The sequence below is a fragment of the Parasteatoda tepidariorum genome, chromosome 3 (assembly GCF_982258835.1).
Source record: "Parasteatoda tepidariorum strain Cologne lab strain chromosome 3, Ptep-v5.0, whole genome shotgun sequence".
Lineage (NCBI taxonomy): Eukaryota > Metazoa > Arthropoda > Arachnida > Araneae > Theridiidae > Parasteatoda > Parasteatoda tepidariorum.
In genome coordinates, this window is record NC_141757.1 from 121,781,548 (window position 1) to 121,795,628 (window position 14,081).

General features: G+C 25.8%; 1 protein-coding gene and 2 long non-coding RNA genes across 4 annotated transcripts in view; 1 reads left to right on the forward strand and 2 right to left on the reverse strand.

Moving 5' to 3' along the window:
* Nucleotides 1-2,941, reverse strand: part of Pect (phosphoethanolamine cytidylyltransferase) — a 34,084-nt gene extending 31,143 nt beyond the window's left edge. The window contains exons 1-2 of one of the 2 annotated variants that reach the window (XM_043041289.3): nucleotides 2,609-2,941; nucleotides 1,078-1,120 (exon numbers count right to left, since the gene is read on the reverse strand). In XM_043041289.3, coding sequence (XP_042897223.1) covers nucleotides 1,078-1,120; nucleotides 2,609-2,721 — 156 coding nt within the window. In that variant the 5' untranslated portion in view covers nucleotides 2,722-2,941. The remainder of the gene's footprint in view (nucleotides 1-1,077; nucleotides 1,121-2,608) is intronic. The other variant, XM_071185022.2, reaches the window with a different exon arrangement.
* A 156-nt stretch (nucleotides 2,942-3,097) lies between these two features.
* LOC147814256 (uncharacterized) lies at nucleotides 3,098-3,815 on the forward strand. Its single transcript, XR_015432735.1, has 2 exons — nucleotides 3,098-3,231; nucleotides 3,764-3,815. It is a non-coding gene; the product is annotated as an uncharacterized LOC147814256 (long non-coding RNA).
* A 7,977-nt stretch (nucleotides 3,816-11,792) lies between these two features.
* LOC147814257 (uncharacterized) lies at nucleotides 11,793-14,046 on the reverse strand. The gene is made up of 2 exons (XR_015432736.1): nucleotides 13,728-14,046; nucleotides 11,793-11,967 (listed from the first exon to the last, which is right to left on the reverse strand). It is a non-coding gene; the product is annotated as an uncharacterized LOC147814257 (long non-coding RNA).
* Nucleotides 14,047-14,081: the final 35 nt, after the last annotated feature.

The window sequence follows — 14,081 nt, forward strand, 5'->3', positions numbered from 1 at the left end:
AGTAAATATTTTTAATAGTAACCAGAGTTAATTAATTTATTTTGAATTCTTAATTTAATTTAATTGATTTTTCTAGAGTGTAATTATTAATTAAACAGTGAATTAACTTTACTAAAAATGGAATATGTAAACTAGAATTAATGTGTACACATAATAGATGTACGAGTTAATTTGTATTTATTTATTAAAATAAGACATTATCCATTTAAAAATAAAACATTATAATAGGTTAAACAGATTTTAATATTTTGTATAAAAGTAAAATAAGAAAACAATATTTTTTTCAAAGAGTAAATCTGAAGGAAAAATTAAAATTTTTTTTTACTATATTAAATTTTATATGTTTAAATTTAAACTAATAATTATTGCTAAATAATTGTACTGGTCATTTTTAGGTTTTAGTTAATTCCTGTTCTTTTCAGTGTCTTGGAAAAAATATACTTTTTCCTAAAGAAATCCCAATTCAGGATGACAATCTGATCTAACAGTACAATATCTTCAAAAAATTAAATGGAAACATAAAAATTTGATATGAATATCTCTGGGGGCGAATATCATGCAAAATTTTTAACTATACAACAAGACAACATAAAAATCTTATTAAAATGAAGGAATGAAATTAAAGTAATTACTATTTATTAATTTTCATTAAAATTGATGGTTAAGAAAAAAACTTTTTTCTGAAATATTAAAATAAATAGGCTGTATTTTTAAGATGGTGCTTATTTTATAAAGAGGATGCATTTATAGGGATCAAAGGGCAGACAGAAAAACCATTTTAAAAACACTTAGGAAGAACACTGATTAAGACATGTAAAATGAATACTTTTAAATAAATATATTATACATATAAATGCCACCAACCAAAATTTTTATTAAGGCATGAATACAGAAGAAAAATAATATTAGAGATCTAAGAAAAATAAACAAGTATTAACTTTCATCATAATAATAAAAATATACATAGAGGACAAATGGATGTTCAAAACATGATTGCACATAATTTTGTTTGTGCAAAACCTAAAAAGGACAAAATAAATTTTCATGATTATTCAAAAATTCTTTTTGTACACTCACTTGTCTTAATTGATTTGCATGACCAAAATGTACCATGTCATAGCTGAAAAGCAAAAATTTAATAAATACAACATATAGTAATAAAAATAAATGATTTATTCATACCTTTAAACAGAATAAACAAATAAAACAAAGATATTTTCTGTTTAACAATTTTTCTTTTATAAATAATTTTGCACTCATATTTAAAATTAGAGACAAATTATGTTAACAAAGAATAAAGAAACATACATATTAAATAACATAAAATCAATTAAATGATAAACATATTTTATTTCCCATGCTTAAAATGTCATTTTAATGTTATGTAATAACCACATTTAATATATAATTTTAGATTTTTCGATAAAACAAAATTAAAGAAAAATGTGTAGATACCTTGTGAGCGTTAAATAAATATTCAAACTAGAATAAAATTTCTTTCATTAAAATCTGTAAACAGATCTCTAATGATGGAAATAGGCCAAAAAAACCCATCAAAACCTGTTTGATTGCTTAATGTAACTATAGATATTTTTAATAATCAAGGTTCAATTTATCTTTCCTTTTTAAATCACACAGGTTTTGATTTTTTGAGACCTCCCTAGGTAATGATTCATCTGATTTTGGAAGCATTTTTTTACTTTCTCTTCTCTTAAATATATTGAAACTTCTAATTTATGTGTACTTTTAAAATGAGGAGTTTAAAAATATGTATAGAGAGCAAGAGCAGTAATCATAGAACACCTTGCATACATAATGTGAAACCTTAGTAAAATAACATTAACAGGACTAAGCAAAATGCCTGAATAAGAGTGAAGAAAACTTTAATTAAGACTTTAAATTTGCTTATTCTTTGAGCAAAAGCACGTAAAAAACAGCCATACAAATATTGAAAACAGTGTCACTTAACTAATTGCAGTAATAGGTATATTAAAAGGTGCTTTTCCATTTATCATTAAAAATTAAAATTGAAAACCAAATAGTACTTCTATTTAACTGGTTTATAAATTAAATTCAACAAGTCTTAGGAGTTGATGCTGCACTAACTACACTTATTATTTTATTTTCTATAACACAACCAATGATAATGACATGTTTAAAGACAAGAACAGTTTTAACAATAAATTTAGAGCTATTGTTTGAAAAAGAAAAAAATAATTTCAAAATTTAAACTTAGGAAAAGATAATTACTCAATTTTATTTTTTTATATTTTAAGAAGACAGAAACAGTTGAAAAATATTAGCAAACTTCAGAAAGGAATATATAAATAGCCTTTTAGAAATTCTGCTCGTAAAAATTAGTTTAAATTTAATTATAGTTTGTAAAACTATCTAATGTTGATTCGGGTAAAAAACTTACAATTGGGTGAGACGTGTTAAATAAATAATACATATACATTTCTGCTAACTTAAGTATCTTTGCAAACTAAAATAAGTAATAAGAAAAATGAAATGACGCAATTCAAGGAAAAGCTACTCTTTTCTACTACTGTTAGATTTAGTTAAAATGTATTTAATTTCTTAATCAAAATAGAACATTTTAACTCACCATCCATCACACCAAACACGAATCGGCTTTTTTAAATTGCTATGATTGTTAATAGAAGCCATGTTACTTGCGGAGTGATTCGAATTGAGATTTTCGGAAGAAAGACCATTCATCTTGGTTCAGCACTTCTCTTATCAAACAGAGTGAGTAATTCAGGTCTGCTCATTAAAATATGACAAGAAATGTAAACAAGGTCATAAGTTTTCGTCTGCGCTATGAAATTCTAAACCATTGCCAGATTTTCAAACAAACGAAGTTAAAACTGTTCCTATTAAAAAGTTAATTCTGTAGATATACTGTAGATCTGTAATAACGCACTGTCTTGGCTGACCGCCCTCTTATAACCCTAAACTTTGGCGATCTGGTGAAATGGGTGATTGCCAAACGAAATCTATCGCCAACTGCTTGGATGCCCGCTTTTTGAACGTGATTGAAAATGGCGAAAATGTTTGAGCTGGAAAGATGTAACGAATACGCTAGGAAATACATATTTTTTACTACAATATTTTTATTCATGCAAAGTGATTTCTAGATACTGGACATTAGTATTGCAGCGCTTGCTGAATTAATATAAAATAGCTCTTGGTGTCGACATTTTTACTGGCTAGCATTGCATATTGCAGGTATCATTTTCATCACTTTTCTTAGCATTATTGTCGGATCTGTGTTTTTATTTAAAGCAAGAATTTTTGTTGTTAATTATAAAGATTATTTTTTTGTGTGTGTGTGTATTGAATATTATTTGAAAGGAAATATGAATGACAAATAAGTTATAACTGTAATAAAACAAGGTTGGATGGAAACCACTTTTTTGTTTCTTATGAGTAAAAGGTTAAATTAATAATATTTTGCATCGTGATTTTAAGGTACGCATTAAAATTATCAACTTTTCTTGTATGAATATGCTTTAGTGGTATTAAAATAAAAATATTGATTCACATTTTTTTCATTGTTGGTTTTAAAAATTAGTTTACATGTGTTAAAGTTCTCTGTTTACATATTTTATTATTTGTTTGATGCTTCTATGATTACATTACTACTATAAATGATTTTTTTAAAATTTAGAATAATATTGAAAAGCACAAGTTGTATTGTAACACAAATTGTGCTTCGTGATTTGTATATTCAGTTGCAATGCTTCTAGTTTAGTTCTAGGTTGTTATCATCATCAGTTACATATGGAAATAAGGCTCCTGCATTTACTGAATTTCTCACAGTTCTGACCTGAGTATTGTCACGACTACCAGGTCAGTCTTGTTGAAAATCCAGTTTTGATCCTTCAGTACCTACAGAAATAGAAATCTAGGTGAACCAAATGAATGTTATGAAGAAAACTGATTGGATTAGTATACATTTTAATTTGTTTTAATGATGTAGTTAATAGTACTAGGGTAAATTAGAGTTAATATATTATATATAGTTTACATTTCTTATTATTTGTGAGATTCTGCTTATTAAACATTACTATAAGTGACATTTTGAAAATTGATATTATAGTTTGGAATAATACGAAAGGAGTAGAATAAAATTTTGATGGTTGATAGGAAGCACAAATATGTAACAATTGTAATGTAATGATGTGTTGTTTTGTTATAGGTTGACTTTCTTATCAACTCATAAAACGCATTATTTTAAAGCTCCTTCAACAACCTCAGTGTGCCTGTATGTCTGAAGTGGGAGTTATGTGTAATTTGTTAAATTACTTCTGTGTATTGAATTTTCTTGAATGTTATTTGAAAGGAAAAAGGAGTGACAAATGAGTTATAACTTTAATAATACAAGGTTGGAAGGAAACCACTTTTAAATTCTGTATGAGGAAAAGGTTAAATTAATACTATTTTGCACCGTGATTTTAAAATACCCAATAAAATTATCAACTTTTTTTGCATGAATATGCTTAAATGGTATTCAAATAAAAATATTGATTCCCATTTTATTATATTGTTGGTTTTAAAACTTAGTTTACATGTGTTAAAGTTCTCTGTTTACATATTTTATTATTTGTTTGATGCTGCTATGATAACATTACTACTATAAGTGATATTTTTAAAATTTAGAATAATATTGAAAAGCACAAGTTGTATTGTAACACAAATTGTGCTTCGTGTTATGTATATTCAGTTGCAATGCTTTTAGTTTTGTTCTAGGTTGTCATCATCATCAGTTACATGTGGAAATAAGGCTCCTGCATTGACTGAATTTTTCACAGTTCTGACCTGAGTATTGTTACGACTGCCAGGTCAGTCTTGTTGAAAATCCAGTTTTGGTCCCTCAGTACAGAAATAGATATTTCTAGGTGACCCAAATGAATGTTATGAAGAAAGCTGATTGGACTAGTATACATTTTGACTACTTGAAAGTAATGTTGATTAAAACTTGAAAGTAATGTTGATTAAAATAATGTTTTGAACATTTTAATTTGTTTTAATGATATAGTTAATAGTACTTGGGTAAATTTGAGTTAATAAAGTATATAGTAGCATTTTTTTATATCATCCTTTTTTTTATATTGTGATTGATTAACTCAACACCTTAGTACATTATCTCTCTCTTCTAATAATAAACGTTTTTAAAAAAGTTAATTAAAAAATTTTAAAGCGCAGAATATAGAAGTGATGGAAATATAAATATTATTCTATTATAAACTTAATAACTAGAGTTGATTTGTTATAAAAAGCAATGAAAAAAAAAATTTTTTTTCGGGTTTACCCTGATCTCAGTGTAAAATCATTGAGATCTAGTCATATGGCTCTGTTTTCCTCTACCCCTATAATGGCTCTGGTATTGCAATATAAATAGTATTTTAGAATGTTTTGTTTCATTTTATTACATAAAGTGTCTTAACATTAAAAAGAAATACCAGCACTTTTGTAATTTCAAACATGATTGTTCTAAACTGTTGTCAAATTTTTGTCATTTTGTTTTCAAATTTTTGTAGCATGCCTATCATATTTATATCTTGTAATCTAAAACTTTCAAAAGTTAAATAGGCGCCTAATAAATATTTAGAATTATGAATGAAATGTATGACTGTCACTCACATCGAAAAGTATTACTTTTGGTATTTTATTTATCTTAACTGCTTTTAAAGAGCTCCTGTAAAAGAAGAATTTTACATTTTGTTCATAGACTAAAAATTTTATTTATTTAATTTGTAAAATGTACTGGATTTTTCTTATAATGTAGGTAGCTGTGGTATTTTTGATCCAAATGTATGTCTAAATTGTTTTCATTTTATAATAAATAAATGATTTTTCTACTGACTTAGTCTCTCTCTCTTCCTTTTTTTTTTCTCTTTGTGTTTACTAAAAAAAAATTTATAAAATGAAGAGGAATACTACTTTTAAACATAAATTGAATTTTTCTAAATATACTTAAAAGCTTAACTTCATAACTAATTAAATTAAGTTTTATAAAAGTAATCATAATTGAAATACACTATGAAAATTAAATTATAACAGAACATTTCATGCACCAAAACATGTAACTGCTTTATAGTAGTACATAATCAGGGCTCAAAGTAATCCTTAATTTCCTTTAAAAAAATAAGATAAAGAAAGTATTCTTAATTATTAAACATTTCCATAGATGTCCCGAAATTTTTGTGATTTTAAAATTTTGTTGAAATTAATAGGGAGAAAAATTACTATTTATCTAAAAAAATATTGAAGAAATTTCATGAAACAAAATAAATAACAAAATGAACTACGAAGTCTTCATAGCTCTCAAGTACGATATTAATCTACTTCCAGTATTAGAGACAATTACTCTTAAATTGATAGCATATTCGATGTGTGAGAGGAATATAGAAAAATCTCTTACCTCACTACTCCCATCATACTCTACTGTTTCTCAAAAGAAAATCCTCGTATTTTGCTACAACTTAACGATTTTCTATATTTAGGCAATTTTATTCTCTCTTTTGTGAGAAAGAAAACACATTTTTAAGAAATATTTCTTTTTTCACTTAAGTACAGGAACTACTAAAACTATTAACAATTGAATATCTGCGAATTCATGTTAGCATTGTACAGTGGACCAAAAAAAAAAAAATAATTATAATAATAATAACTTTCCCTCATAACCACCCTCAATAACTTTCGTTCTAATGATCTGATTTTCACATACTAAGTGTCAATCTTAATGGTTCCTGAGGGTGACCTCATATATGAAAATTATTTAGTGCTAACTATTAAGTTTCGAAATCGGACACAGAAATGTACTTTCTCTGAATAAAAAAAAATTTTTTTTGCATATTTGGATATTTATCCGTTTGTTTATAAATTATTCATAATTTTAATTCGGTTTTTTATAAGTACTGAATGGTCAATACTTTACTGTAGGTAAAATTTTACAACTCATCATAGGTCTTAAAAACCAAATTACTTTTAGGCAAACTATAAAAAATAATAGGCTCCATGAACTTTTATTTTACAAAAAAATCTGAAATGTAGTTTAACATAAATTTACAAAAAAATAGAGGGTTCGTTTAAAGAGTTAATAATGCAAATAGTTTTGAGAAACTAATTTTTTTTTTGCAACAATACATGAAAAATTTAAAAATAAAATCAGATGCTGATTACAATTTAATACACTTAAGTAATAAGGAATTTATTTCGAAATATATATCTTTAAATTACGAATTTTCAACTTAAAAATACAATTTATTTGCCTCAAATGCCATGTTCTAGCTGTATAATACGACATATTCAATACCCAACTAATTTCTGTGATGGATTTTCCATTTTTATATAGTGCCACTATTTTTTCTTTTAGAATGTATGAGCAGTGGAACATTATTTTCTCTACTAAAATTAAATTCAATTAAAATTAGTAAAACTTGCAAATCTCTAAATAATCTACAACGGCAAAACTCAACGAAAAACTCTAAGTAAAATTTACTCTGCAATTTACTAGAACCTTCAGGACATAGACGTCAATTTTTGGCGAATTTTAATTTTTTCAAATATTTGAAACTCTTTTTATTTATTTTCTTAAATTTGAAATTTCATTTAGAAAAATTAAGTTTTTATGCTTGTAGTAGTCTGTATCTTAATATTTTAACAGGACTTATATTGTCCTTAATAAATTAAGAAAACTGTAGCATTAGTGTCGTAATTATAAAGTTAAAATTAGAATTTGAAAAATCACACATTTCGTTACCACGAATTTACAAGTTTTTGAAATTAAATATTGAATGTTGTGGTGAATATACACATAATAAAATACTTCTTTTTAGTTTTGCTGCCACATGTTTAACTTCTTAAGGACCTAGATGGCTATTTAGCAAGAACTGAACAGGATAGTTTATCTCCATTACTATAGCCAACCAAATTAGCAAAAACTTATTTACAACCATTACCTATTTTTCGTTTTTAATATACTTCGAACCTATAAAAAATTGAAAATTATCTTACTTCCAATGTAACATAAACTTGTTCTATCTTTCAAAGAGAAAAAGAAATACTGAAATGCCAGCAAAATATGACATGTAAGAGGATGATACTGAATTTTATTGTCAAATCTAATTTGTTCCGACTTATAACAATTTTGTCAGAAAAAATCTGTTGAAATATTAAAATGTTGCAAGTTATATATCTCACATTCTGATTTTATAATTAAAATCAGAATTTAAAGCAATATAATTAGCTTTCCAAAACATACTGGTTAATTGATTTAATAGCCTTCATTTGATTATTTGTGTAGATTAAATTACGCAGATTAAACTTATATTTAACATAGTAGAGGAAAGAAATCTCTACAGTTGTCAAAACTGCTATTGAAATATGTGAAATGTTGCAATAAGTTTTTACTGATCCATTATTGAACTAATAAATGAACACATGGTATAACAATCAATGCTGTAATAAAAATTAAACTTCTCCAGAGATCTTGATAATTTTATTTTATCCTTCTTGATTACTTTATGAATTATTTTGAATAAATTATACATTAATGTCTTATCTGCAACCAATCTTTTCTTATTTATATGGAATATGCACAAAACAGAAAGACATAACAACACAATTAAAAAAGAAAAAATGATTTTAATTTCTTTATTTAGTATTTAATTTGGCCCTAAAGTGTGACTTTACATATTTATAATGAGAGAAACACATTTTCAGTTTTGCATTATGATTAAACTTGGTCATATAATACACGAAAAAGATTTGCTTGAATTTTAAGAAACATATTATTTTACTTTGATTAAAAAATATAACTTAATGTGTTCATTTATATTAACTCAATTTAGAAGTTAAACGCCAATTTTTAAGCTGAAATAGTTTATTTACATGAATATCTAATTTTAGAAAGAGATATTCTATCCTTATAACTTTTTTTTTATATCTAAATAAAATTTATCTGTTAGATAAATATTAGTTCAAAATAAAATCAATTATATATTGTCTATATAATCTTTTCTGCATTGATCTTATTTTCTTAAAAAAATTTTTTTTTTTTTAAATTCAGTAAATTTTTTGTGGGGAAAAAACGAGGTAGTTATTCTTTAGAGAATATAACCTATAATAGTTAAATTTATTCCCGTTTTGTGCTTTGCTCAAATGATTGTTCCAATCGTATACAGTTTATTGACTTTACTTAATTAAAATAACAATAGTTATTACTTAGTTAGATTAATAGTTATCTATATAACAAATTTATAACGAAATCGCGTAAATATTAAAGGAGTTATCAAATACCAGAGTTTTCAAAGTACTTAAAAAAAATTAATTAAACATTTCTAAAATCTTGCTTTATACATCTCAGAATGCATGCAAAGAATTCTTTTATCTCTAAATAGTACAAAAAATTTCTCAAAATTTCATGAAATTGACTTACGTAAAGAATAGAAGAAATTGAATGAATTTGCAATCCATAGTAGTAAACTTGACATTTAGTGATAATCAATATACGTATATTCATTTCATTTACAGATCATTTGAATATAATATTAGTTAATGAACTCACTGTTAAGTGTCATAGTACTGAGATAAAGTTGCGGAAACATACATTATAGTTTTGAAACAAATATTTATCACTCTGACACAAACCATCAGAAAGACTGCATGAAATATTAGATTTTAAAATTATTATATTCATTTCATTTACAGAACATTTGAATATAATGTTAGTTAATGAACTCACTGCTAAGGGTCATAGTACTGAGATAGAGTTGCGGAAACATACATTATAGTTTTGAAACAAATATTTATCACTCTAAAGGCCTGGTTTCTTAGCCTGTCGTCCTAAACGTCGGCGTCAGCTGGAAATCAGCGCTAACCTCTGATTGGTTTATTTGTGAGTTTGATAGTATACGTCATCGAACGCTTATCTTGAACTTCAATTGCCGTCCAACTCAACTGCAGTTGGATTACAGCGTGACGTTAACCACAGAAGCAATGGCGGACAACATCCAACAGCACATTGAAATCAGCCAAGATTTTGATTTTGACATTAAACATAGCTTCTTCATTAAACATAGCACTCTTCATTTAGCTCAACTATAATGTGTTTTTTCTTGAACAAAGTCATTATTTGTTCTCTAAAACACTGGTCGACAATAACAAAATCAATACAAATTCAAAATAAATATTTGTTTACGTTATTAACGCATGCGCAATGAGAGATAATGTCTGCGTTGGACCGACTGCTCACGCTGAGCTAACAAAAAAGTATTTTTTTGGCGTCAGATCTACGTCAACTTTCCGCTGACGCCCAGATAAGGCGTTAGTTCTAAGAAACCAGGCCTTGAGCTAACAAACCAGTATTTTGTTGGCGTCAGCGTGACGTTGACGTCCCGCTGACGCCCAGATAAGGCGCTTGTCCTAAGAAACCAGACCTTATCACAAACCACCAGAAAGACTGCATGAAATATTAGATTTTCACATGCTTATGTAAAAACTGAGATATGTTTTTATCTTGAAATTATATGTAATTAAATTAAATAAGTGGCAATGAATGATTTAAAAAAAGAAAACGTAACACATTATTAAAAAAAGAAGGAAAAAAAACCAAAGTATTTACGCATGATATTGATTACTTTTTTTTTCAAACCTCTTCTTAACGTACTTTATGAATATTCAACTAATCATCTAAATAATAATTTTCTAAGAAAAATTACGATCGCAACAGAATTACGTAACTGGGTATAAAATATTATACAGCTAAATTTCCGAAAGCAAATATAGAAGGAAAAAAAAATCTATGCACAGAAATCAATACTATATGTACCTTTGTACTATGTTAGCACTTTGTTGTAAAATACCTTGATAAGTATGAATACTCTTTAATTCGTTAGAATCCGGAAGAAAGAAAAAGAGAGTACATATAGTATATTTATTTGATTTGAATTAACTCGCATGAGTCTGAAAAAAAAAATACTCTTGCAAACCTTTCTTGCAACGATTTTTAAAAATAATTATTAGACGATTTCACCACTAATTTAAAAAACATATCATCAAAGAAAGCTCTTATTTTATTAAGCATTCAATTAATCCCTTCACCTCAGTTAATAAGTTCATTGACAGTTAGATTTTTATTGGATGTCATTGATACGTGACACCGATATGGTTGACACTGAGATATGATCACACACAAAAGTATCAAATTTAAATTAAATAACTGCCATTTTTGAAGAAGATAATTCAGTTGTTCTCTAATCCGGGCCGTTAATATATATTTTACGAATCCTTATAAGTAATGGAATAAAAAACGTGTGTAGGGATCAAATTAATATTTAGGAGAGAAAGAACGCAGACACGCTGCTGAACTTTGATCAAAAGCATGATATAACGAGGTTAATAAGAGATGAAGGATTAAAATCATCTGAAATTATTTTTATCGATAACAAAGTTTTAAGGCGTTTGTGATAGAAAGTATATTTCAAAAAAATCAACAGGTATTTTTTGTCTCTTCCTGACTCAAAGAATATTTGGTTAGAAATTTTTTTTTCTCCAGATATTTCAATATACATATATCAGATATTTCAAAATACATATATCAGATATTTCAATATAACATATATCAGATATTTCAATATAACATACTAGAATAAGTTATTAGTAAAATAATAAAATCATAATACATATATCAGATATTTCGATGTAACATATATCAGATATTTCAATATAACATACTAGAATAAGTTATTAGTAAAATAATAAAATCATAGGAACCCGAGTACTTAAGTTTTTTAATTTTAACAATGTAAAAAAAGTTCATGTTTATTTTATCATTTGGATATTTTCGCCATTACAAATACAATACTATTTGCTCGAATTTTATTTTCAGATGTTGACAAAAGACAACCTGATGAACCGTCAAATTTTCTAACAGTAATGTAGAAGAATCATTTTTCACTTAAAAAAAAAAAAAAATAATGGTAAGAAGGGAAGCAGAAAATAAATCAATTTATTGAATCAAAATATACAGGCAAGTTCATCATAATTCCAAATTCTGGACGCATCAGTTTTATAATAAAGCATTTACTCTGGTTTTTGGAGTGGTTAATAATGGTATAAATATTTTTCTTCCTTGCTTGAATAAAAATTTGAGAAAACAATCATATTTTGCATTATACGTGAAGGGAAACCACGAAAATATCTTTCAGATGGCTTGATTCCATTTAGAAGTTCAGTAATCGCAATGAATTTTTTTTATAATGAATCATTTTTCAGCATCTTTGAGAGACTTCTTTGTGACTATAACGAGATGTTCTTCAAATTTTTGTAGTTTTTAACCGAAAATCAAAGTAACTCGCTATTTTAGTATCGGAATAAAACCATATTTACGTTATAAAAATAATTATGTTTATAAAAATAATTAAGTTATAAATAAATTATAGTTAAGTTAAAATAATTAAGTTAATTAATTATTTTAATTAATTGATAAATTAATTAATAAATTAATTAATAAATTAATTTTAATTAATTAAGTTAAAATAATTAAGTTAATAAATAATTAAGTTAATAAACAATTAAGTTGTAAAAATAATTAATTATAATCAAGATTAAATTGAAATTAAAATTATCAAATTTCGCGTTATACGCTATGAAAAACAGACAAAAATGTTTTTCAGATTGCTGCTATTGGTATATAAAATAAAATAATTTGCAATTTAAGTATAGGAGTAAAATTATAAATAAACATTTTTTCATTATTATTATCCTTAATAGATAGGGTACCATCTTTCTGAACAGAACGAAAAGCTCTTCTTATTAACTCAACCCAGAAATCAAAGTGTGAGCTTTTTTATTTTGTGAATGTAATGAAACACCCTTATTATGCTTAATCCAATTCAGAGATCAAAGTAATTAACAATTTAAGTATCAGAATACAATCAAATTCATGAAAGTTATAAGAATAATTTATTTTAATGAAGATTAAGTTAAAGTAATCAAATTTGTGTTACATGCGAAGGAAAACCACGAAAAAGTCTTTTAAATTGCTTAATAGTAATAGGTTTCCAGCTTAATGTTGATTATCGCAATAAAATTATTTTTTAATAATCAATAATTTTTTTTATCATCTTTGATAAATAGTAAATGCTGTGAAATGCTCTAAATTTTTTTTGTACTTTTTTTGAATTTTTGTAGGCAACCCAGATATCAAAGTTACTTGTAATTTAAATACAGGAATAAAATTATATTTTGAAAGACTTTTTGAATGAAAATAATTAGAATTTAGATTACGCACAAATGAATATCATGAATAAGTTTTAATAACTAACTAACTGAACGCTAACAGGCAATTATGAGACTCTATCTCAGCAATTATTAACATTTTCCAATTTATTGTTCATCATGAAATTAAATGCTTTGGGCAGCTTAGATTGCTTATAAAACTGTTCTATTTTATTTTAATCATTTTATTAATTTTTTTAGTTATTTTATATTTTTTATATATTTTTAATAAGCACTTAAATTTTTTTTTTTAATTCAAGTATTTGAATTTCAGAACAATATAAAAATCAATTTTTTAAAATACATTAATTTTTTCATTTAAAATTTACAAATTATAAATCTTTAAAAAAAATGTGATCAGATTTTTCTGGCACAGTGACAGAATGTTATTATTTATCATAACAATTTATGAAAATCAAATAAAAAAAAATAGAGACCAGTGATGTGTCCAGTGTCAAAGTTCACCCTGACATCTGTTTGGTACAGTGATTGATCTTTCCATCTTTATGTCTTTATTTGAGTTACACGAGCAAAGGAGGGGATACAAGCGTCTATATTCTTTGTCTACGAAGTACTTAGATTGGTTTGAATAAATTATCAAACTGAGCATGCGCGTTATTAAAATTGCGCCAAACAAAAATGCTAAAAACGCCATTCTAGTAAACCTGACAAAACGATGAAGAGATAACGATGAAAACGATGATGTAATCGACCAATCAAATGCCTCTATTTATTAAAAAGGCGGTCAGCCAAGCAACAGCCCTGTAATAAATAATAAAGAAAATGTTTTT